The 23031-nt window shown below is 42.1% G+C and overlaps 1 protein-coding gene across 1 annotated transcript in view; it reads right to left on the bottom strand.

The window, feature by feature from the left end:
- CD36 (CD36 molecule (CD36 blood group)) overlaps nucleotides 1–23031 on the bottom strand; it is a 468975-nt gene that overhangs the window by 224790 nt on the left and 221154 nt on the right. The window contains exons 4-5 of the mRNA XM_085652881.1: nucleotides 14624–14806; nucleotides 1176–1267 (exon numbers count right to left, since the gene is read on the bottom strand). Coding sequence (XP_085509007.1) covers nucleotides 1176–1267; nucleotides 14624–14806 — 275 coding nt within the window. The remainder of the gene's footprint in view (nucleotides 1–1175; nucleotides 1268–14623; nucleotides 14807–23031) is intronic.

Below are 23031 nucleotides of genomic sequence, written 5' to 3'. Positions count from 1 at the left end.
ACCGCCGCCTCACTCCTGCTTCCCAGAAGCAGCCGCTACTGATGACAGGCCTGAGACATGCTGAAAAGGCTACTGAAGTGGGTGACACAATTAGTGCTGCAGGTTTAATAGTAGCATTTATTTTACAGGCCCCTATGCACTTGCAGTACCCTTTTACAAGGGACTTACAAGAAAACTAAATGTGCCAATTGGGTGTAAGCAAATTTCATCATGTTTAGAGGAGAGAGCACAAGCACTTTAGCATTAGTTAGCATTGGTAAACTGCGCAGAGTCCTACAAGTCAACAAAAATGGGTTCAGAACGCAGGAGGATGAAGGCAAGCAATGCTTTTCTGTAGTCAAAATTATGTCGACTATGAAAGGAATCAGAGTGGGACCTAGATGCCCCTGCATGTTCCAGTTCATATGAAATGGTGAAGGTGTTATGGTGAACTGGGGAATATGACTGTGCCAGTGGCCTTGAACTTCTAATAGTATGTGCTTTAAATGCCTATTTGCAAAGTTGTTTCTCCATGGTTCTACAGGTCTTCAAATTGTACACTCTGATCCCTAAAGTCCTGAGCCATATTGTACTTCCCCACTTTTGAACTGCTCGTCCCTCATATTGTACGGTGTGTGCTTTGACTGAAAAGTTACATGAGCATGATATTTGACTTCCATACACTGGAGCATGGGGTGATGGAGACTACCATACAAAAACTCAGTAAGGTAGGGAAGAGTTTCTTAACAGGACTTATTTTATGAAAATATATTGTTGTTTATTTAATTTAGAATGAAAAAATTCATAACTCTATTTTATTCATTCACAGAGAAATTGAAACAATATTGATTCTTGAGTTTAAGGGAGGGATTAGGAGATGAATAGTAACTAAAGAAAACCTGCTTTCTCAAGGATGAAGTTATTTGTTGTAAAATATTTGAGTAACTGCCATAAGAATTACCTCTGCCATACTATTCCTCTGGTTGGAGATAATTCAGCTGGTGCATACACCAATGCATTTCTTCTCCAATAAATAATTTATCATTTTTTTCCATAAAATGTCATATCTACAATGACCCTCCAATTCTAAATCAGTACCCCAAGTGCTGATAAAAATATTGGGTCCATGACTTATTTTTTCCTTGCAAACATCAATTAAACACCATTTAACTCAATAACAATAACAGAGTGCTTACCTGCTTCCCTGATATTCCTTGATAATGGCTGTCTTCTCTATGGTATCCTTTCCATTGTAGACAATGTATGGACCTGCAAATGTTCCATTAAACTACAAAAAAAGAATATAATAAAGTAAGACTCTAATATAAACAACTAAAAATGGCTAAGTGAAATATAAGCTTTGGAGAATTACTTCAGTTTATTAATGTATATGTATGCAAACAAATGTGCATATCAGTAAAAAATAACAACTTCAAAACATCCCATTGAAAACAGGGCAGCTCAGAACACATGGTGCTACCTTTGCCAATGCAACCATTGCATTCTGGACAGTTCAAGATAGTATCAGGGAACTCCTGATCATTCCTGACAGATCTTAAACTGTGTCCTGTAGGCCCCACTATATCCTAATTGTGCTGCACAATCCACCAATGAACCCTGTAATCGATCCAGACTTCAATAACTAATCATAAGGGGCCATTTGCCAGTTTAGGCCTCATGCCCACTCTATGGAATCCAGGCATATGTACAGCTGTTAAATAAACATGCAAGTGCTAACTGCAATGTGCTTGCATCTCATGCCAAACTTGTGCATAGTGAGCTTGCTAATGTAAAACTGAACATTTTGATTTTGCAGAAATTAGATTAGGAATCCAGAATGATCCATCCTCTTTTCTTCTTCATGTTGAAGAATCTACCCTTTTACATTCACAAGGGTATGAGAGGCAATACGTTGTAAGTTTTACAGTGTATATACAAAGTACAAATAATTAGAGAGTCCACGCTGAAGCTTGTATTCTTAGGCGGTCTTTAATCTTGAGATGCTCGGAGTTCAATACAGCCAACGCATTTCGCCCAAGCATGGGCTTCTTCAGGGCTGTTTAAAATCATACAATGAATAAAAGCTGTAGAATTTGTAAATCTATACATTTGTGAGAATTGTTTTAGCGTATTAGCGAAGTGCAAAAGAAAAGCATCTGTGTTGTGCTAAGTGATTTGTGAAAAGAACAAAACACACAGGTGTTTTTTGTTTAAAAACTGGTGACCTATTTAGAACAAAGAAAGAGGGTGACAGATTTTGTTAAGTGAGGGGAGAGAGCGAAAAGAGAGTAATTGTAGAAGTAGCCAAGGAAACTAATAGGGCAACCATCTATTGTGAGAGAGAGAGGCTGAGAATAGCGGTGATGAAAATGAGAATCCCAAAAATATAGAGGAGTAAGTAAGAAAAACAACGCTTACCAAGGTAAGAAAGCTAATAAAGCGCTTATGAGCATGTAAGGTGTTAACGTAGAAGCTTGAATATTCGTGCAAACGAGGATCTAAGTAAATGAGAAAACATAGCAAATAACTACGTCAGTAATGGAGTTCAGGCAAAATAGGAGTAAGTACTGTACGAAGAAGTATGGAGCCACTGACCTCACAGAGTGTTTACTCTGATGATCCTGGGCAAATGAGGACACTGGGTGATGCCTCTAGTTAAGCTAATCCCTGGTAGGGCGATCTAGAAAAAGGATGGCACTTGTTAAGAGGAGACGAGAGACGCGGTTAGTAAAAAAAATTGCAAATAAAGCAAATTGTGAGCAAAGTTTGACCACGATAGTGTAGTAAAATGCCAGTGTATTAAACGGGCAAGTTTGGCAATGGTGGGTCAAGGTGTCGTAGGATGAGTAGCCAAAGGACTTCAATCAGGAATCAAACGAGTCACAGATAATGTGCACGTTTGAAATAGTTGAATGCGCCAGTTGAGAACGGGATTCGGTAGATCCTGTTAAATTAAGTAGACGGAAAATTGCTTTTCAAGTTTCCGTTTGAAATGAAGTGCTCTAATAGTGCCTGTGAACCTAGCTAGGCGTTCCTGAAGCGGCTAATCTTCAGCGTGCAGGAGTACGGAGGAGGTGAAGTCAGTCTAAGGCAATGTTAGAAAAGCGTGTACTGGCCCGTATGATTAGTGGAAAAACAAACAAAAAGAAATGGGGGAGTAAAAATGCCTTAGAGCGTGGTAAAAAAACGCTCATGGTGACCCCTAGTCGGGGAGGCAGTATTTAACAAAGCGCAGGGTTATAAAACAGATAAGCCCAACCCTTAAAGGAAAAAAGTGCTGCGAACAGTCTAAAAGACAGCAAAGGCAGCAATAGTAAAACTTACTATGCTAAAGTGAAAAATGCCCTATGGAACCGCGCATGGTAACCCCTAGTCAGGGAGACAGCATTTGTCAAACGCAAGGTAAAAGAAGCACGTAAGCCCAACACTTAATGGAGTTTAAGAAAAAGTCGCAAACAGTCCAAATAACCGCAAGGCAGCAAATGTAGAACTTACTTCTGGTACAGTGAAGAAGGTCCTATAGTGGGGAGCCTTCAGTGCCGGTACATCCTTCGGAGTAGATCGGTGCACGAGTGAATTGCATTGAGCCTATTAGTATGTAACTGCCGGTGTGATACTTCCGGGTAAGGTCAATTAAGTGTAAGGAAAGACTAGACCGCAACAACACTGAAACAGGCCACCATGCTGTTAGAGTTCTGGTGCCCGAATCGCTGTAATGCTTCCGGGTATGAATTGTTGCGTGTAAAGAAAGACTAGATTGCAACAACACTAATTCTCGCCTCCATGTTGTGAGAGTTTTGGTGCCCAAACTGCTAAAAGTAAAAACTGTTGTAGCCTATATATAAATGACGAAAGTCATAGCAAAAGTTTTCGAAAAATGAAAGTTTATACCATCTAACGTGCGTTGGTAAAATATAAAGGCTAATGCTTAGGAGGACAAAGGTGGCAGAACAAAATTTGATAAAAGATAAAGTATAAATAGCACACGTATTTGAACCCCATCTTGGGAAACCGAAGTTACTAGTAGATTCATCGGTATGTACCGTGGGTGACGGGAAAATTGCTGGAAGATGGTAGGGGAGGAAATGGAGAGAGTATTCTAGCCTTTTACCTATTCAAACAAGTACTAGTACCAGCTACCTTACAAATGTCTAGGCTCACTAACTGATACTACTACAGATCAAGACAACACTTAGGGCCAGATGTACAAAGGCCTTTTTCAATTCTTAACAGCTCGATTGGAAATTTCTGCACGTTAAGAAATGCAAAACAGCCTTTTCCTAGTATGTACAAAGGCATTTAGGGAGTAACAAAAACCGATTTATACAGAGTAGAAATTGCATTTTGCGATTCCCTAAATAGGAAATAGCAAATAGGAAATTCCTGTTTCCGTTTTCCTTGCACATGTACAAAGTATTTCCTAAATGCAAAATGAGCATTTAGGAAATGCAATTACCATTGACTCAAAGTTGATGGTAACCATGTACAATTTAAAAAAAGCACCCCAGATGCTTCTTTTTTAAAGTGCAATAGAGCCCACAGATGCCCCTAGGGCATATGTGTGCTCTACATGTGCAACACTAGTTTTGGGGTGCATTATGGGGGGCCTTATGCCCATGGCCATCCTTGGTTTAGCATTACCTAAATAGCAATTTCATAATTGGTAATCGCTCTTTAGGAAATGCAAAACCGGCCCTTTCTTACATATGGCATGGGAATTCCTAATTGCGATTTCCTGCAGAGTCGGAATCACTATTAGGAAATCGATAATTTCATACATATCATTTTGCATTTCCTAAATGACTATTCCTATGGAGTTGCATTTCCGTACATCCGGTGCCTATGTTCTTACTATCCAAAGGTTTTGATTATTATACTGAATACAACACTCATAGGATTAACACCTACCTTATCAGTATCTATGATCAATTTTAGCTGCTGACATAGTTTAACTTTTGCTGCAATCTAGATTTTCTGGAGATAGATGATTTTGAATCACCAGATCTATCATAGATAATGTTCTTTCAGATATGATGAGGTAACTTCGGTCATTTACAAGTGTTACCTGGAGTCAGACAAACAGCCTTCTCAGTAACAGCTTGTAGTTTCTCAGATTGTTATAGTGGTCTTTGGGTCAGACACAAATACTTTTCTGTAGCAAGTTGCCGTACCTTACTTAGGTCATTATCAGAGATACTTGGAGTCAAACACAAATCCTTTCCTTTAGCAGGCTCTAGTACCATTGGTCCAGGGAGTCAGGCAAAATCTTTCCTAAAGTGCAGTGCTGTACATTAGGCTGCTGCTAGAGGTCCGAGAAGTCAGGCCAAGGCCCTTGCTGTAATCAGGCTGCAGCACCAGAGGTCATTACTAGCACTCCATGTAGTCAGACACCAATCCTTTCTGTAGCAGAACACAGTATATGAGGGTGTTACTAGCGGTCCCTGGAGTCAGACATAGGTACTTGCTGTAATCAGGCTGCATTATCCTATGCAGTTACCCGAGGTCCCAAAGGTGTCCACCTTGCCCCTTCAATCTCAATACACCAAAGAATTATGAATACAGAAGGTGCCCTTGAATAATTTTTTAAGAAGTGGAAAAGCATTGACTCTAAGGTAAACGGCATGGCTTCCACAGGTCTATCAATTTTTGCTTGTTTTCTATGTCCTAAAGATATATGTTAATTCTGGGTTGTGGTGACAGTTACTGACAAAGCTCTAAGCGCATTCCTGTTCATTTTTTAAAGAAGTTGTTCTAACATTCTTAGCTAATACCAGGCACATGTATATGGAAACAAGCAACATACTGTAGCTACAACTGCATGTTTTCTTGCTGTTTTATTATATAAAAGGAGGTAGTTAACAGTGCTTAATTTGTACAAGAATGAGAGCTGGTGCCCAAAACTCTGCTCAGAAGCCAGAGGCCGGTGCAATTAAATGTTGCAATTAAATAAGGTTGTGTATTATTAAATCTACTTCAAGCCTCTTAATTCACAACCAGACATTCCCTGCCCTTTATCTCACTCCTGCAGGTTCTTACTTTCTCCCTTTGTGACGGGCTTTCTGAATTTCTCTTCCTGCGTCTTTCTGCTTTGTGTATTGTTCCCGCCTCTTTTCCCAGTAAACGTTTGATGCAGAAAAAAAAGTGGCAGTCACAAAAAATGTGTGCCGGAGGCCTCCTCTGGTGCCCACCTGCTCAGTTTAAGCACTGGAGCTGCTAACAGTTCAAGACAGATAGAAATGTAGCAGTCCTTGGACTGGCAGTCAATGGAAGACTGTTTTCCCAGGTTATTATGAACATAAACGCACTTCACTTATGATGTAGTTGCTCAGTACAGAGCTAGTAGGGGTAGCACCTTGTGCTGCAGGTACTCAGTACAGAGACATGGGCAAGGGGGAGCAGCCAGGTGCTCGGTCCTGAGACACGGACAGAAGTACCTTGTGTTACTGCTGCTCAGTATGAAGCAAGAGGAAGACAAGGGCAAGGAAGGCAGGGAGAGAAAGTAAGAAGATAGAGAAAATACTGAAGGCAGGGAGTAAGATGGAAATCATGGAGGGAGAAAGTGAAAAAGATGGGAGTAGAAGGAGATTGCAAGGAAAAAGAGCAAAATGCGATGCAGCACGCGCAACGAAATTCGTTTTATTTATTTAAATGTGTACTTACCTCCGTTCATCCATATTCCGGTGTTTACATTTCCCCACTCTGTCCCTCCTCCGCCCCGCCTCACTGCCCCATGAACTCCCTCCAAGGACCCCTACTGGTATATTTATGCATCTGACCAATGACTCTTCAGGCAAAGCCCAAAACAGATTCCTAAAATATGTGGAATTGGACAGAAAACCCTCAAAGTTTTTCTCGTAAAGTATGTATTAGCTATAGAATAGCACAGTAACAGGGAACATATGGAGTTTAGACTTGGGGCCTTATTTCAAGTAAGGTGTACAGACCTCTTTGAAGCCAACTACAAAATTGAGCTTTAATGTAAACTAAGACCTGTTTAAAAAACAGAAGATGAACAATATGCATATGGGTTGTATCATTTTCTTTAAAACTAGTATCTGCACTTTCCACTGGTCCACAGAGTGATACTGGAGACCCCAATTCCCAAGGAAGAGGCCGAACAAACTATAAAATCCTCGAGAGAAAAAAATGAAGCCTTGGGACTAGATAGCTTTATAAGTAGATTCTTTAAAAACAATACCTCTTATTGAGAATCTCTACAATCACATAATTGAACAAGAAAAGGGTATTCCCACAATGGAGGACGTTTGAAAACCTGTCATACTGAAACTAGGCCCAGACCCTCAATAATGCTCCTCTTAGAGGCCTATTGCCCTTCTTAATGTTGATGTTAAGACTTTTACAAACTCTTCGCATACAGGCTTGATTAGATGATACCCAGTCTGATTAGTGCCAATCAGTCCAGTTTCATTGCTTGCAGACAAACCCGTGATAACATTAGAAGACCGGTGCACCTGGTTGAATAAGCAAAGAAATGAAGATTGCTGTGATACCTTTGTCTTTGGATGCTGGAAAGGGGACCCTTATGGCTAGAGCGGTCGACCTTGAAGCTGGGGAACCGGGTTCGAGTCTCGGCAACGGCGCTCAACATCCTGTGATTCTGCGCAAATCACTTAATCTCCCTGTGCCTAACAAAAATGAATGTGTCCTTCTGTAACGAAACTGGTGCTATGTAAATCGCTCTGATACCCGGTGTCTCGGATCTTGTTTGCGCTATATAAAACTCAAAAAAATAAAAAAAAGTCTTTCAACATGGTAGCCAGGTTCTTTTAACATATATAATATTACCTCATTGACCAGTCTACGATCTAAAGCTTTCTCATTGATGAAAACTGCTAATGATCTCTTTACTTTTCATAGTAAGTATAGAACCATTTGCAGAACACATCCAAAAGGCAAACATGAATTAGATAATACTTTTTGGCCCAGATGATTATAAAATCTCCCTCTCCACAGATGGGTGCTTCTAACATTATGGAACCATTAGTCATCCCTCCCCAAATTAATAGGCACCTTGAAAAAATTCAAGGCAGTTTCTGGCTGCAAATTAAACACAGAGAATTCCGAAATTCTAAATTTAACAGTACTAACCTATACTGCCCGGGACCTAAAAGATAAATTCCTTTTGTGATGAACTGAAAGATATATTAAATACGTAGGTATTAAAATAATATCATAGACACATCAATTATACAGAGCAAACTTCCCAATCTTCTGAAGGCATTCAAGAATGATCTTACCTATTGACAACACTGTTCTTGTTCTGGATATGAGTCATAAACTAGATTCAAATTAACATCCTTCCTACAGTTCTCTATTTTAAGCACTCCCATTCTAGTAGACAGGGAATTCTTCACTAGCATAGGTAATATAGCTCAGAAAATTATATGGAGAAGAGCCAAGCCCAGGGTGCCATTATATCTTTAGAATAAATTAAAAATAAGGGGGATTTGTCCCTTTCTATTTTTCATACAGATGTTGCAGTGCAGGTACGGTTAATAACTGGATGGTTCAGAATTGAGACAGATAAACTATGTGCATCCATGAATCATACAACGAGGCACGACCCCATAAAAACACATATTTCTCGACACTAGTTAGCAGGAACATAGTGGTTTGGGATTCAATGGGGAGAAATTAGGCCTTACTTCTTTCTCTTCCCCACTGACACCTGTTCACTTTAATACGACATTTACACTCACATTATGTTCAGGAGTCTTTTACAATTGCAGGAAGCGGAGATGCTGATGTTAGCCAGTATGTTTCAAGGCTCCAACATTATATCCTTTCATCAATGCAAGCAGGAATTTGGTCTGGAGAGATGGAGAGACTCCACTACGCTCAAATTCATCATCGGGACTTACACCCGCTTATTAGTGGAGGGGCCACTAGAGAGAGAACAGTCTATAAGAAAATGATTGGGAAACTGATAGGTAGGTAGAAAGAGGATACTTTCTGAAGTGTACCTGGTACAGGTCGAAGCAGCACCAAGCACAGAATGGCCTCACATGAATCCCTGGGAGACACACTTAAAGAGAGCATCCCCGCCCCGCTCCCCCTGCAGAGAATGGAAAATACTGAATAGAGATATCCATAAAAGCTCCATCAGTTTGAAAAGTCGATAGATGCATTATAATATATTAATTAAAGAAATATATATCAAGTGGGAGCAAACTGGGGGACATCTCAATCAAGTAGTCAAAATCTCCATAAATGATTAATGTCCATGAAAATATGAAGAAAAATCATCCTCAGGCATAATACCAAAGCGCGCTACATGGCAGCTTTCCATCAAAATCATAGTACATAGTAATTTTCCATTAATCTGCAAGAAAATTCTATTGGAAAAACAGCCAAACCTGACACTTGTTTTAAGGAGTATTAGGTTCCTCAGGGCGTTTGAAAAAATCACTAGATCATCATTAAAAGTTATGTGTTATTTTGAGAATTAAAATCTGTTTTCCAAAGCAATAATACTTTCTATACTATTTTGGCAAATCTGCATTGGCTTAACCTACATAAAAGAAGATTTTCTTAATTTTTTGAAGAATGTCCGAGTGAGTGATCCCATGACAGGGATCAGCAATCCCATGATAAGGCTGCAGCATTCCATAATGGCGGCACGTTCAGGCTCACCGTTCTTGCTGCCGTGTCAACTGATGTCTGCTTCATAGTTTTGAACAGATGAAGCCTGGCAATCAGGAATGTAAACAGACCGGTAGGATGCCTCTTGTCTTAGCAAGGGTAGGCCAGGGAGTTTGGGTTGAAATGTATCAAACAGTTAAAGTGAGATGAAATACCACATGCCGAAGCCTCAGTGTGTGTGCCTGCTTGAGGTGCCAACCAGAGACGCGCACAGCTGGTCACTGGCTATATTAGGAATCTCTTTATTAAAAACATATAAATGCAAAACTAGATATGGATGCCTGTGAAACATGTGTGGTGGAGAAAGTAATGGAGAATTTCATTATTATGTCCCTCCTGCCTGGGACCACCATGTGAAGTATGGAGTGTCATGGCAAGAACAATGACCAATGGCCCTACACACAGAAAAAACTCCTTCGCATGTTGCCATTGCTGTTCGATTCCTCAAAACCAGCACTTGTCTCGGGGGTTTGTTTCCATCTTAAGGAACTAACAGATTGCCAAGCAGGCCAGCATGACCTGGCAACCCTTCTGGCAATTTGATTTTAAACAAAAGTGTTCCCAGTGTGACAAGAAGAGCACTTTAGCAACCATTTTCCTCCAGAGAACTCTAAATAGTGAGGCCTTCTGACTGCCTACCAAGGTCCGAATGATCACATGTGATTCTAGCACACTCGCCCACAATCATACTCCTCAAAGCAAGAAGAAATCATTTGAGGAATAGGCCAGGTATCATATAAATTACATTATCCGTAAATGAATTATAACTCTTGGGACACAGTCTCCCCTCTACCAATGTGTTTGATTTGTGGTACGAAATGCTTAAGGGTGTAGAGTGCTTAGCTAGTAGAGTTTCGGTGGTCGTGGTGGATTCTGGTGCATGAGAGCCCTAGCGTGGGGATAGCCGGGAGTTTAGGGAGGATGGTGAGTACTGAATCCTAAGGTAGAAGGTGTGCTAGGGGGAAAATATTATGACTCTGGGGTGTCACTTATTGTGAGGCATTGAGTGCTTACGAAAGGCTGAGGGGGTTCAAACAAATGTGTGGCTCGTGGGAAAGACATGGGAGTGTCTGCACAAGGCTGCCCAATTGCAGAAGGTTGGAAACACTCATTTACTGCAGTCTACACATAAGAGTTCAGTCAACGCCCTTACCAGGCTGACATTGCAACTGCTCCATGCATTGGAGGAGCCAATGCATACAGCACAAGTTAGTAACAAGACAGTGAAAGGGCAGACCTATTTGATGACCTAGTCTGTGAGACTTGTAGTTATTCTTTTGCGAACAAACAATCAACAGAGGAGTGTGTCAAATATATAGAAAAAAAGGAAGAGCAAGCATGTAAATAGTTACAGTAAGAATCTACTGTTGAAAAAACCCACTAGGTTTTTAAAAAAGCCCTCACTCACCAACCTGGTTGGCGACATGCTTCATCATCGGGCCCCACCAGGAGTGGCTGAATGCCACCCTAGTGTGCTGTGACGCCAGTTTACTGCGGAGCTGGTAAAAAAGTGTTTGGTGAAGATTGAGTAGTGAAATTTAAAAATGTCCAAATTGTGTCAAAAAAATCCTTTATTAATTTTGCCAATCAGATATGTATAAAATAAAGTGTGGGATAAATAACTACAATTAAATATTCTGTTTTATCCCTGGCGGTGCGGTCAACATGTTTCTGCCTTTATGAGTATTAGTCTAGCTTTCATCAGGACCAAGAATGTGATAGTGAAACCCGGCGGTATGGGCGCGCTAATGCCCACCCTAACCAAGGTGTTAAAAGTGTTAAAAATATTAGAAAATACTCAGTGTAGATTCCATCAGGGGTAAAGAGGAACCAAGTTTATTCTGGTAAAAAAGTGCGTGACAAACAAAAACATACAATGTAAAAAACAGAGAAGACAAACAGATTTTGGTCAGTATGCTTCTAACGATTGTCACAGTTAGAAAACATGCAAGTGTGCTCTTCACGGTGCACTTCAATAGCAGTATTAAGTTCACAGGCGCTGCTATAGGTGAATTCGTGCATATAGAGGACTACAAATGAAATCCTTGTGAAAGAACAGGGGGCAAGTGTTCCCTGTCTAGCTCGTACAACTAGTTGTATAACAAAGAGAATGGCGGGCAAAAGGACTTCATAATGCCCAAGTAACGTTACTTGCTAGCGAGTGGACTAGGCAAAATAATTTTTGCTACTGCCATATTTTGGCTATGTGCCCTTCATTCTGTATTCAGTTTTAATGTGGCAATTCCACCTTTTTTCACACTGTAATATTTATTGTTCTTTCCCAATTGCTTTCGGCAACCGGATCCAATTGTTGCAGTGATATACTGCTCTCCTTCTTTTTGATTTATTTTAATTTATTTTATTTACATTATTAACTTTCTATTGCACTCTGACTGCTCCAGATGCTGCCCTCTGAACCCTGGGATTTTTGATCTGCAGCACACGCATACTTCTTGTGCCTTTTCAGCACTCGACGAGTGCACTCGTTCATTTGTGTTTGGGTGCCCTCCCCATGACAACCAGATAGGTGGATCCCAACTAATATTGAGAGTCGCCCCCGGCCCTCTCTACCTGCGTCACCATGACGTGCCCCACAACTTCGCCTGTTCACTGAACATGGGCGGGGATTGGTCCCCGTAGCACTCCGCATGTCACCGGATCATTTGGACGTAGCGTGACGTCCCACGTGACCACGCTTCGTCAGTATCTGGCTCTATATACAACCACCGGACCACCGATTCTCTATCGTCGGGGTCCGTTTTTACGAGGGTTTGCGCAGGTTCAGAACAGGTGCCTGGTGCTGTAGGCGTGAGTCAATATCTTCTACCAACAGCTAAGTACTAGCCTCTTTTCACAACGAGCCATGCTGTTTATACCTTTCTCTTCTTTACCCCCCCCACCTCCCCACCTTGTTGTTTCTTCTAGGGTGTGCCATTTCGCCCCCTCCCATGACCCATGGTGCATTGAACCTTTGTACCTACTGTAAGAACCTTACATTTCTCAATTAACTTACTTTTTGCCCAGAAGCACATTGATGTTGGGTCGCTCATTCTTTTGCCTAGTCCACTCGCTAGCAAGGAAGGTTACTTGGGCATTATAAACTCCTTTTGCCCGTCATTCTCTTTGTTATACAACTAGTTGTACGAGCAAGACAGGGAACGCTTGCCCCCTGTTCTTTCACAAGGATTTCATTTGTAGTCATCTATATGCACAAGTTCACCTATAGCAGCCCCTGTGAACTTGATACTGCTATTGAAGTGCACCGTGAAGAGCACACTTGCATGTCTTCTAACTCTGACAATCGTTAGAAGCATACTGACCAAAATCTGTTTGTCTTCTCTGTTTTTTATGTTGTATGTTTTTGTTTGTCACACATTTTTTTACCAGAATAAACTCATTTCCTCTCTACCCCTGATGGAATCTACACTGAGTGTTTTCTAATATTTGTAACACTTTTAAACCCTTGGTTAGGGTGGGCCTTAGCGCGCCCATACCGCCGGGTTTCATTATCACATTCTTGGTCCTGATGAAAGCCTGACTAACACTCGTAAAGGCAGAAACATTTTGATCGCACCCCCAGGGATAAAACAGAACTTTTAATGTTAGTTCTTTATCCCACACTTTATTTTATACATGTCTGATTGGCAAAATTAATAAAGGATTTTTTGGACACAATTTGGACATTTTTAAATTTCACTACTCACTCTTCACCAAACACTTTTTTACCAGCTCCACAGTAAACTGGCGTCACAGCACACTAGGGTGGCTATCGGCCACTCCTGGTGGGGCCCAATGATGAAGCATTTCACCAACCAGGTTGGTGAGTGAGGGCTTTTTTAAAAACCTAGTGGATTTTTTCAACAGTAGATTCTTACTGTGACTATTTACATGCTTGCTCTTCCTTTTTTCTATATATTTGACACACTCCTCTGTTAATTGTTTGATTTAATTCGAGGGGAGTAGGAGTGCTCCTATTTTGTTCCCTTCCTCTCCTGTTGATTTCGTTATTCTTTTGCGACCATGCGGCCAGTTTCTGCATTTGTCATACAAGGCGGCTAAGGAAATGTTTTGAGTGCTAGTGTGGGAGCACACCTAAGGTATTGGTTTGGTGACTGTGTGTGGAAATTGTGAGCAGTAGGGTAATTTTGCCCATGGTTTATAATTATCAGCCTACTGCAGAAAATGTGATCTACCGCAAAGTGCACCTGATGGAAGTTGGCAGACTTAGACCATGGCATTTTGCAGCTATAGCATAGAATCGGTCACTGGTGCTGGAACTAGGGGTGCAGAAAATATTGTAGCATCCCAATAAAATGTAAAAGAGTTTAGACGGAGAATGACCAATCAACTGTTTGTCTTCTGGCAAAATGTTGTGTTTTGAAAGACAAATTGCCACAGATCCCCTATGCCTTCAATAAGGGAACATTACGGGCTGTCACCCCACTCTAAAACATTTTCTGGCACCACTGGTTTGGTTGGCCACATTGAAACATGTACATTGAAGTTCGCAGTGTCAGTACTGTGGTACAATGGCCAAGAAATGCAGGCCTGGCCCTCTACTATCCATAATAGTTTTTGCCTGCCTGGGAATCACTGACTGTGGACTCTCTCTGCTCCCAGGGTCTCCATCTTTTGTGGACGGCTGTTACAAACATGAGTGTAGTCAGTTCCTTTTTGGCGGACTGGCCAATGAATGTGGACAGAGGAACAGGAAAAGAGTGTGCAAAATGATTATCAACCATAGTGACAATGCACATGGCCCCGCCAATGGCAACTGAGGATTGGAAAACTGAGCCACGACACGGAACGTTTACTTCCAGCAGTCAAGCATGCCTGTACAAGATGTGTGATTAGATGAAAATAATGCTTTAAGTTAGCCTTGAAAAACAGATTATTGGAACCTAATCCACTTGGCACCGTTTTCGCCCAAAAGACTCTTAAGTTACTTTCATTGTTTGGTGTTCCGAAATCTGATACTTACCGGGTAAAATACTCCAGTCATTTTATCCTTGATAAACATATCGGGTATTGCTTCCAAAAATGGATCTTTGTATCCCCATAAAACCTCCTTTACTGTTCTTCTCTGGAACAAAGAGGTTTTGGATTTTTGGATCCAGCCATTCACTAATCCAATTGCAATTGGTGGTATGACAGAGGGGGCAGCCTAGAAAGAAAGCAAGCATATGTTTAGAAGTTCCATAGCAATGTCCAATACAAATCCTTTTGGTTTCCAGTAGTTATAACATGTTTTCACAAATAATTGACAATTAAAACACTCCTCTGGTAAAATCATGGGTAAATATTACAACTACAATTAATCAAATGTGTGAAGGTCAGCTCTAAAATCTGTCCGAAGTAACTCAAGCTCTTCATGGCACTCACTACAGTCCAAGGCAAACACGAGGAGATGATGGACGGAGCGCTGAAACTTTACAGACACTCACCCCCAGTCACAGATCTGGGTTGAATCCATCATCGTTCTTTAGCTCACTTCGCCACCCCAGTTCAGACACAGCTATATCAGCTTTGACCCTGTGCCTCATGGGAACAGTCCAGCCCGAACTACCAAGCCATGTCTTCCCTGGACCAGAATCAAGCATCCTGGGACCGGTTTCAGGATAACAGCCCTCATCAGCCAGGCTAGCTTGCATCCTGTGGCAAATTGAGCAAGGGACCCACATCTGGGCATACCCTGCCAACCATGGGGAAACAAAGCAAACACAAGGAGATGATGGACAGAGCTCTGAAACTTTTCAGACACTCACCCCCTGTTACCCCGAAACTGGTCCCAGGATGCTTGTTTCGGTCTAGGGAAGACTTGGCTTATCAGTTTGGTCTAGACTGTTCCCAAGAGGCACAGGGTCAAGACTGATTTGCATATAGTTGAGTCTGAACTGGGGTGGCGAAGTGAACTAAAGAACGATGATGGATTCAACCCAGATCTGTGACTGGGGGTGAGTGTCTGAAAAGTTTCAGTGCTCCATCCATCATCTCCTTGTGTTGACTCATTACAGTCCCCAATGTGTTTTAACTATCAACAATCACATATTACATTTTGTTCTGTAATACAGATTACTCTAAAAAGGTCACTAGATGAAGAATTATATGTCAGGTCAGGTGTCCCTGATTCGAACAATAGAATACAAAATGACAGTAAATGAGAGCAGTAGAAAACTACTATGGATGTCAATTCAACTACTGATTTCCACCCTCTCTGCCCTGTGGTCATGACATCCAGGCTGCTGTAGGGAGCACACAACCCATAGCTCCTCAACAAATGATTCTATGTCTCAGCTGGAGAAAACTATTGTGGGTGAGAAATTCCATAGTTGATCAGGCCCAACTTTCTTTTAAGCCTGTCTGCTTTCCCCATAAACAAGTTAGCTTACTACTTCACATCAACATAAGACGGTTGTTGGACCTGACATCCTTTGCGTGGTTTTCCCCAACTTGTTGCTTTTAATCCTCCTCTTTTTCTGACTTTGTTTTTCTGGTCTTAGGACTTTGTGTGCTCTACCTCTGCTAACCAGTGCTAAAGTGCTTGTGCTCTCTTCTTAAACCATGGTAAAATGGCTAATTACTAATTGGCAGATTTAATTTACTTTTAAGTGGACAGTAAAGTGGTACTACCTGTACCCAGGGCCTGTAAATAAAGGCGCATGTTTTTCATTTTTTCATGCAGCACCACGCATCAAGCCATCTTGCTGTACTGCTTGGCGTTAAAGGTAAGGGGCAGGAGTGTGCCGTATTTAACACTATACAGCATATTCCTGTCCTATACTAATGCTGGTGCTCTTTTGGCTGCCTAGCGCCAATGCAGGCACTCTCGCATCATGGTGCACGGGTGCCTGCATTGTTGGCAAGATTGTTTTTCTGCACAAAAACAATCCGGAGCGGCATTTTCCTCTATCTATGTGTGCTGCAGAATGCATCTCACGTATAAAGAGGAAACAATGAGGAGAAACAAAGATATTTCTCCTTGTTACGCCTCACCTGTGGAGGGGTAGCATTTTAATGCATTCCCAGGTCTGCTCTGCTAATAATGGTTAATCTGAAAACAACCATGCTCTGCCCATGGAACACCTCCATGGGGTAGTGTAACACAAGGATCGATTTGCGCTGCCTTGCATTACTTTAGATTTATCAAGCCATGCAGGGCCTGCAAGGTGGCCTTGTGTGGCTTGATAAATCTCACTTAGGTTTTTCATCACCCCTGCATCCCCTTGATTGATGCACAAAACCTTGATAAATTTGGCCCTAAATGTTCCTAGTGGGCCTGCAGCATTCAACCACTTGAGGAGCCCATTAATTATATCACAGGCCTGCCATTGCAGCTTGTTTGTGCAGTTGTTCACTGCTATTTTGACCTAGCAAAATAAACCTTTTATCAGGCCTAAAGCGTAAGTTTTAATACATATGTCATCCCTAGGGTACGCCTTACACAGCCCTCAGGGCAGAGTGCTGTGTATTTAAAATGTTGAACATGAACTTTTAAATTTTACATGTCCGGGTATGAAAAACTCTTACATTTGTTTTTCCCTTCTGCAAGACCTGATGCTCCCATAGGATAACCCTGGGTTACTGAAGTGGTTACTTTCTATTAGGAGCAGGTAAGAAAATCCTGTTTACTCTCTAGAAAAAAAATATATAACCTTCTTTAATGGTAAAGTTGGATTTTAACTCACACCTTTAAAAATGCCACTTTTCAGAAAGTTGCCATTTTCTTGCCCTAACCATTTGGTGCCTGTATCCCGGGTCACATGACCAGGCGTAACTGGCAGCTGGTCTTTCTGTATTGCTGCTGGTCAGAGAGTATCTGTTGTCAGGGTGGGTCATCTCTGTCAGGATGAGGGGGAGGAGCTGTCACCTACCACACTTCCTCAAGGCTCTGTCTCAGCACACTCACAAAGGGTTTCATACTAGTCTTTTGTGCCCTCAGACAAGCTGGGACCAGGGCAGAGAGGCAGGAAATTCTAGACACCTCCGTAGGGAGAGGACTCTTGAAGCTTCTTCTACTTCAAAGTGGGCACCAAGCATAAAGATTGGACCCTCAGACCCAACTCTACAGATTTCTTCTGGACCTGTGGACTCTCCCTGGAAGAAGGGATGCCCAGCTGTGAAGTCTGTCCTCTTGATCTGCTTGCTGACCAAGGACTGCTTGCTGTACAAGGCCTGCTGTTTCTGCACTAGGACTCCTCTGCTGCTGCCAGTTGCTCTGCTGAATCCACTCTGCCTGTGTGGATCCAGGGCTCCAGGAAATATCCAAGGGTCAGTTTGCTGGTTCTCTATTGAAGCCACAGGGGCATACCAGGCTTTTTGACATTGACACATCTTCCTGCAACTTGCTGCCCACTATTGACTGCAGCCCAGTGCAACACAGCTTGTTCTTGATGCCCACACATCTCAGTGCATGTCCTCTCACATTCTGGCAGCTTCTTTGATGCTGACAAAGCACCGATACTGGCCCAGAGCAACTCATCCCAATCCCTGCACTAAAACACTGCAGAACAAGTCTACGCAAGCCCTACTAGCTTCTTCATCGACGACACCGGACCTCGCATAACAACTCTTCACCAACGATCATTAACCCCCGCCGCTGCACAACGCATCTCAACGCCAGACCTCGTATCCCAGGTGGTCGTCAACGGCTCCTCCACGCCGGCATGCACAGCTGAACTCAAGGACTTTGCATCTGAAAGCCCAGGCCACAAGGGGCTTTGTTAGTGGACTGAACTCAGTCATATATCCAGCCTGTACTCCATCGCGGTCAGCCTGAACTTGTGGTTTGAACCCCGTCTACTGTGATCACTCACAAAACCTTTAAAATTGCATGTCTCTGGTTCTATCAAATTGGACCTTTGTTGTTTTGTTGTCAAATAATTTGTTAAATATTAGTCAATTGTTTAAACTGGTGTGGGATGTTTCTTGTGTTGTGTTTTCACTTTATTACTGTTTCTGTGCTGCTTAAATCCTTCACACATTGCCACTAAGATGAGCTTGACTGCTTTTTTTGCCAAGCTGCCAGAGGACTGAGCACAGGTTAATTTGAGGTTTGCTTGTGTTTCACCCTGACAAGAATTGTGGTTGTTGCTTGAGCAGGGTATCACCCCCCTCAACAAGTGAACCAATTTCCCACAGCAGTGTTTAATAATTGTGGAGAATAATAATTATTACTAATTTTCACCACACATAAACATTCATTTCAGTAAGGGTATATGAATAAGAGTTCTGCTGTGAAAAAAATATTATCTTCTAAGTAGCAGTAGTGGTAATATTATTATTAGCACAAATAAAATGTATTCTTTTCTTATTCTTCTACTTATTATTATTGTTGTTGTTATTACTTCTACTACTACTATCACTACTACTAATAATAATAATCATAATACTTTCACTACTGCTATTACGTCTACTACTACTACTACTTCTAATAATATTCATGCTGCTACTACATTGTCTACAACTACTACCACTACTACTTCCACTAATAATAATGATACTATTATTAATATGTTATTGGCAATCTCATTAAACCTTAACAATTTTACACATGGCAATGTAATATTTGTATCTAAAGAGATGTATTAAAAGAATAGATTCTGGTGTTCTCTTGGCCTCATTGGAAATGGATTTGACCAAGATAATTTGCTTTAATAAAATATCTACCTGTGGCGTTATGCAAACTCTGAACAAGCAATGAAAACATCTTTAAAAGAATGTGTTTTTTGTCCTCATTCAAGGACCTGAAATGTTAGGCAGATATAAGAGGAATGTTAGCAAAGATTTGAACAGGTAACAACTATTTGGTGGACGGCAGATTATCAAGCCTGAATACCAAATTGTGTCTCAGTGTGTTGCGTGTTTCTAATGAATTATGGAGCTTATTTACAAAAAGCTTGCACAGCCAATGCATCAACATTTTTGACGCATTGGAGGCGCAATCACTTATCTATATTTTCAAGGTGATGTATCATTGAGGAATGTGCCACTTTTTGGACTCCTGCACCAAAAGTAACCTTCGTCGAAACCGCCTGTGTCACATAAGTATTAATATATGCAAGGTGAGCGTAGGAAATTATTTATTGACTTGGCTATATAAAGAGAAGCTGGACAGAACAGTGTTGCAACCAAAAATACACCATGGAGGTAGTAATTTTGCAGCTGGGAGTTGCAATGAGACCACTACCACCATCCACCTCTCAAACCCCCCCACCACCACAAAGGCAATGCAGGATGGGGGTGCATTTATCACCAGAGGACCACTATAACAGGACTCAAGAAGGAGAAGGTAATCACCTATTACCGGCTGATGAGGGTGTCCATTGTAGAGCTGCTACACCTGATTGCCCCAAGGCTACAGCCAACAGCTGACTGGGCTACCAACATCCCTCCACAGATGAATCTCATGGCAGTACTACACATGCTGGCATGGGGATCCTTCCAGATAACAGCCGCCAGAGTGGCTGAAAACTCTCAGCCCTCTTTCTCATCATTCCTTCCCTCCTGGATGCCATCATCCGTCTGAGACCCCGCTACCTCCTCTTCGCCAACACCCTGGAACTGCAGGTGGAGATCAAACAAGGCCTCTATGCCGTCGCTGGGTTCCCACATGTGTTTGGTGACATAGACTGCACACATGTGCAACTGATACCCCCTGCAGCCACATCCCATCTGTACAGAATCCAGAAGCACACACTCCATAAATGCCCAGGCCATTATGGATAGGCCTGGGCGGCAAATTCCGTTCCGCTCGCGGAATTTGCGGAATTTGCGTAATTTCGCGTTCCGCGGAGAACGCGAAATTGCTCAAAAGTCTGCTTTCCGCGATTTCGCGAAATTTTTGCTTGTTCGCGTTCTCAAAATGCATGTTCGCGAGATATTTCTCCTCGAACACGCAAACAGCAATTGCGAACAGGAAAAAAGCATCGCGAACAAGCAATTCCGCGTGTTCGCGGAATTTCTGCGTGTTCGCGGAGATTTTTTACCGTTTCGCGGAGATTTGCGTAACGCAATTGCGCAAATTCCGCCCACCCCTAATTATGGACCATCAAGGCTTCTCCACCACTGTGCTGGCCAAATACCCTGGCAGTGAGTATAGCGAATACATATTTAGGCACACCATCATTAATGACCGATTCCAGAATGGACAATATGGAAATAGCCTCCTTGATGGTAAGCAAAACTCAAATGCCTAACACACCCACTAACAGTTAGAAATGGATGACATAATACCCATCACTGTGTCTGTTAACAATGATAGGAACAATATTAAGAGGGATCTGGCCCATACATGGACCATGCATCATGGTACATGTGTTGTGCAAACCCACAAGCTACCAATATCAAGACACGCAAAGCCACTATGGCTTTAATGGTGGAAGGGTACAGAGCAATGCATTGCTGGGCCAAATGCTGTTAGCATCAATGTGTGATAGGGAGGGATTCCAGGAGGATGGTGATGGTGTCTACATGCCACACCCATGGTTTATCAGGCATGTTATGTATCCCACCGCCCACATCTGTGGTTTACCATGGACATATGCATGTGCCAGTGTAAGGCATTACTCCTATGTCATTATCTACATAAGGAGGACCAACTACCCAAATATTAGATCCACAATTGGCAAGTTCACACATGCAGTGGGAGCACATAACATGGGGGCATATTTACAATATTTTGGCGTAGGGCAACACTGCAAGTCTTATAGGTGTGCTGCCCTACGCCAAAAGAAAAGGGCAGGAATGCACCGTATCTACAAGATATGGTGCATTCCTGTCCTTTCTGCCAGCAGTGGCGCACAAACTGCAGCCGAGTGCCAACGCAGGCATTCTGGCACCGTTGTGCAAGCGTGCATGTGTTATTGGAATGATTGTTTTTGTGCAGGAAGGCATACACTCCTGCACAAAAACAATCAAAGGAGGTGTTTTCTTCATTCTATGTGTGCTGCACAATGTAGGACATTTGGGGAAAAAACTAGGAGAAATGTAAATACGCCTGCTTAGGGAAGGCATACTTTTTGGCACTGCCCCTGATTTACGCTAAGTAGTATATCTGGGATAATGTAAAAAACCATAGGTGTTGCATGGGAACACTCACAGCAACACCCATGAAAGCTCCTACCACACAGAGCAAGACATTGCAATACTCCATATTTGCAAGACCCTGAAAAGCCATGCTGGGTGGCTTTGCATGGCCTTGTAAATATGTGTGTGCAGTTCTAAACTACATATAAGTCAACCCAGGGAAGGCCCTGGAATGCCCAGAGGGCAGGGTCCAATGTATTTAAAAAGTTGAACATGTACTTTTAGGTTTTACATGTACAGGTAGTGAAAAACTCTAAAATTCGTTTTTTACTATTACAAGGCCTATCTCTCCAACAGGATAACATTGGAGTTGCATTATTACATTTTATAAATGTAACTTCCAAATGGGAAGAGATCACCAGTTTGTGTTTAGTGTATCTGGAATCCTAATTTAAAATCCTAACTTATGATGAAGTCTGCTTTTAAATTACTATACTTAAAATAGCACTTTTATAAAGTGCTGGGCAAAAAAATGATGGACGGAATGCTGAATGAATCGAACATTCACCCTCAATCACGAGATCTGGGTTAAATCCATTGATCTTTTGCTCACTACGCCACCCCAGTTTGGACCCAGCCACATGCAAATCAGTCTTGACCCTGCTCTTCATGGGAACACTCAAGCCTAAACTGCCAAGCCTGGTTCTCCCTGGACTGGAAACATGCATATGGCAGGGTTTAAACCAGAAAGGCGCAAAAAAGCAATAGTTTTAGGCCAAGATCTCTGTATTGGGGTGAATGCTTGACCTTGTTCAGCATTCTGTCAATCAAATTGCTTTTTTCCCTTTGAGACCCAGAGTAGGACAGGAAGCCCAGAGGTGGGTCTTGTGCTCTCCATGCCACTAGAGTCAAGCTAGCCTGGCAGATGAGAGGTGATACCCCAAAACTAGTCCTAGGATGCTGGTTTCCGGTCTAGGAAGGACATGGCCTGGCAGTTCGGCTGGACTGTTCCCATGGAGAACAGATTCAAGACTGATTTGCATATGGTTTGGTTTAAACTGGAAAGGCATGGAGAGCAAAGCAGAGATGGATTTAGGCCCATATCTCTGTACTGGGGTGAATGTTTGACATTGCTCAGCATTCTGTCCATCAATTGTTCATTTTACTTTTAGAAAGTTGACATTTTCTTGCCTTAACCATTTGGTGCCTGCAGCCTGTCTTTTGTCACATGACTGGGTGTAGTTGGCAGTTGGGCTTTGCATATTCCTCCTAGACAGCCACAAACAATGGGAACTTAGGTGTGACTGAATGGGCCATCACTGGCAGGATGGGAGGGAGGAACTGGGCCCAGCCTCACATACACCT

This window comes from Triturus cristatus, chromosome 4_1, assembly GCF_964204655.1.
Source record: "Triturus cristatus chromosome 4_1, aTriCri1.1, whole genome shotgun sequence".
NCBI classification, from domain to species: Eukaryota; Metazoa; Chordata; class Amphibia; order Caudata; family Salamandridae; genus Triturus; species Triturus cristatus.
This window is presented reverse-complemented; position numbering and strand designations above follow the sequence as displayed.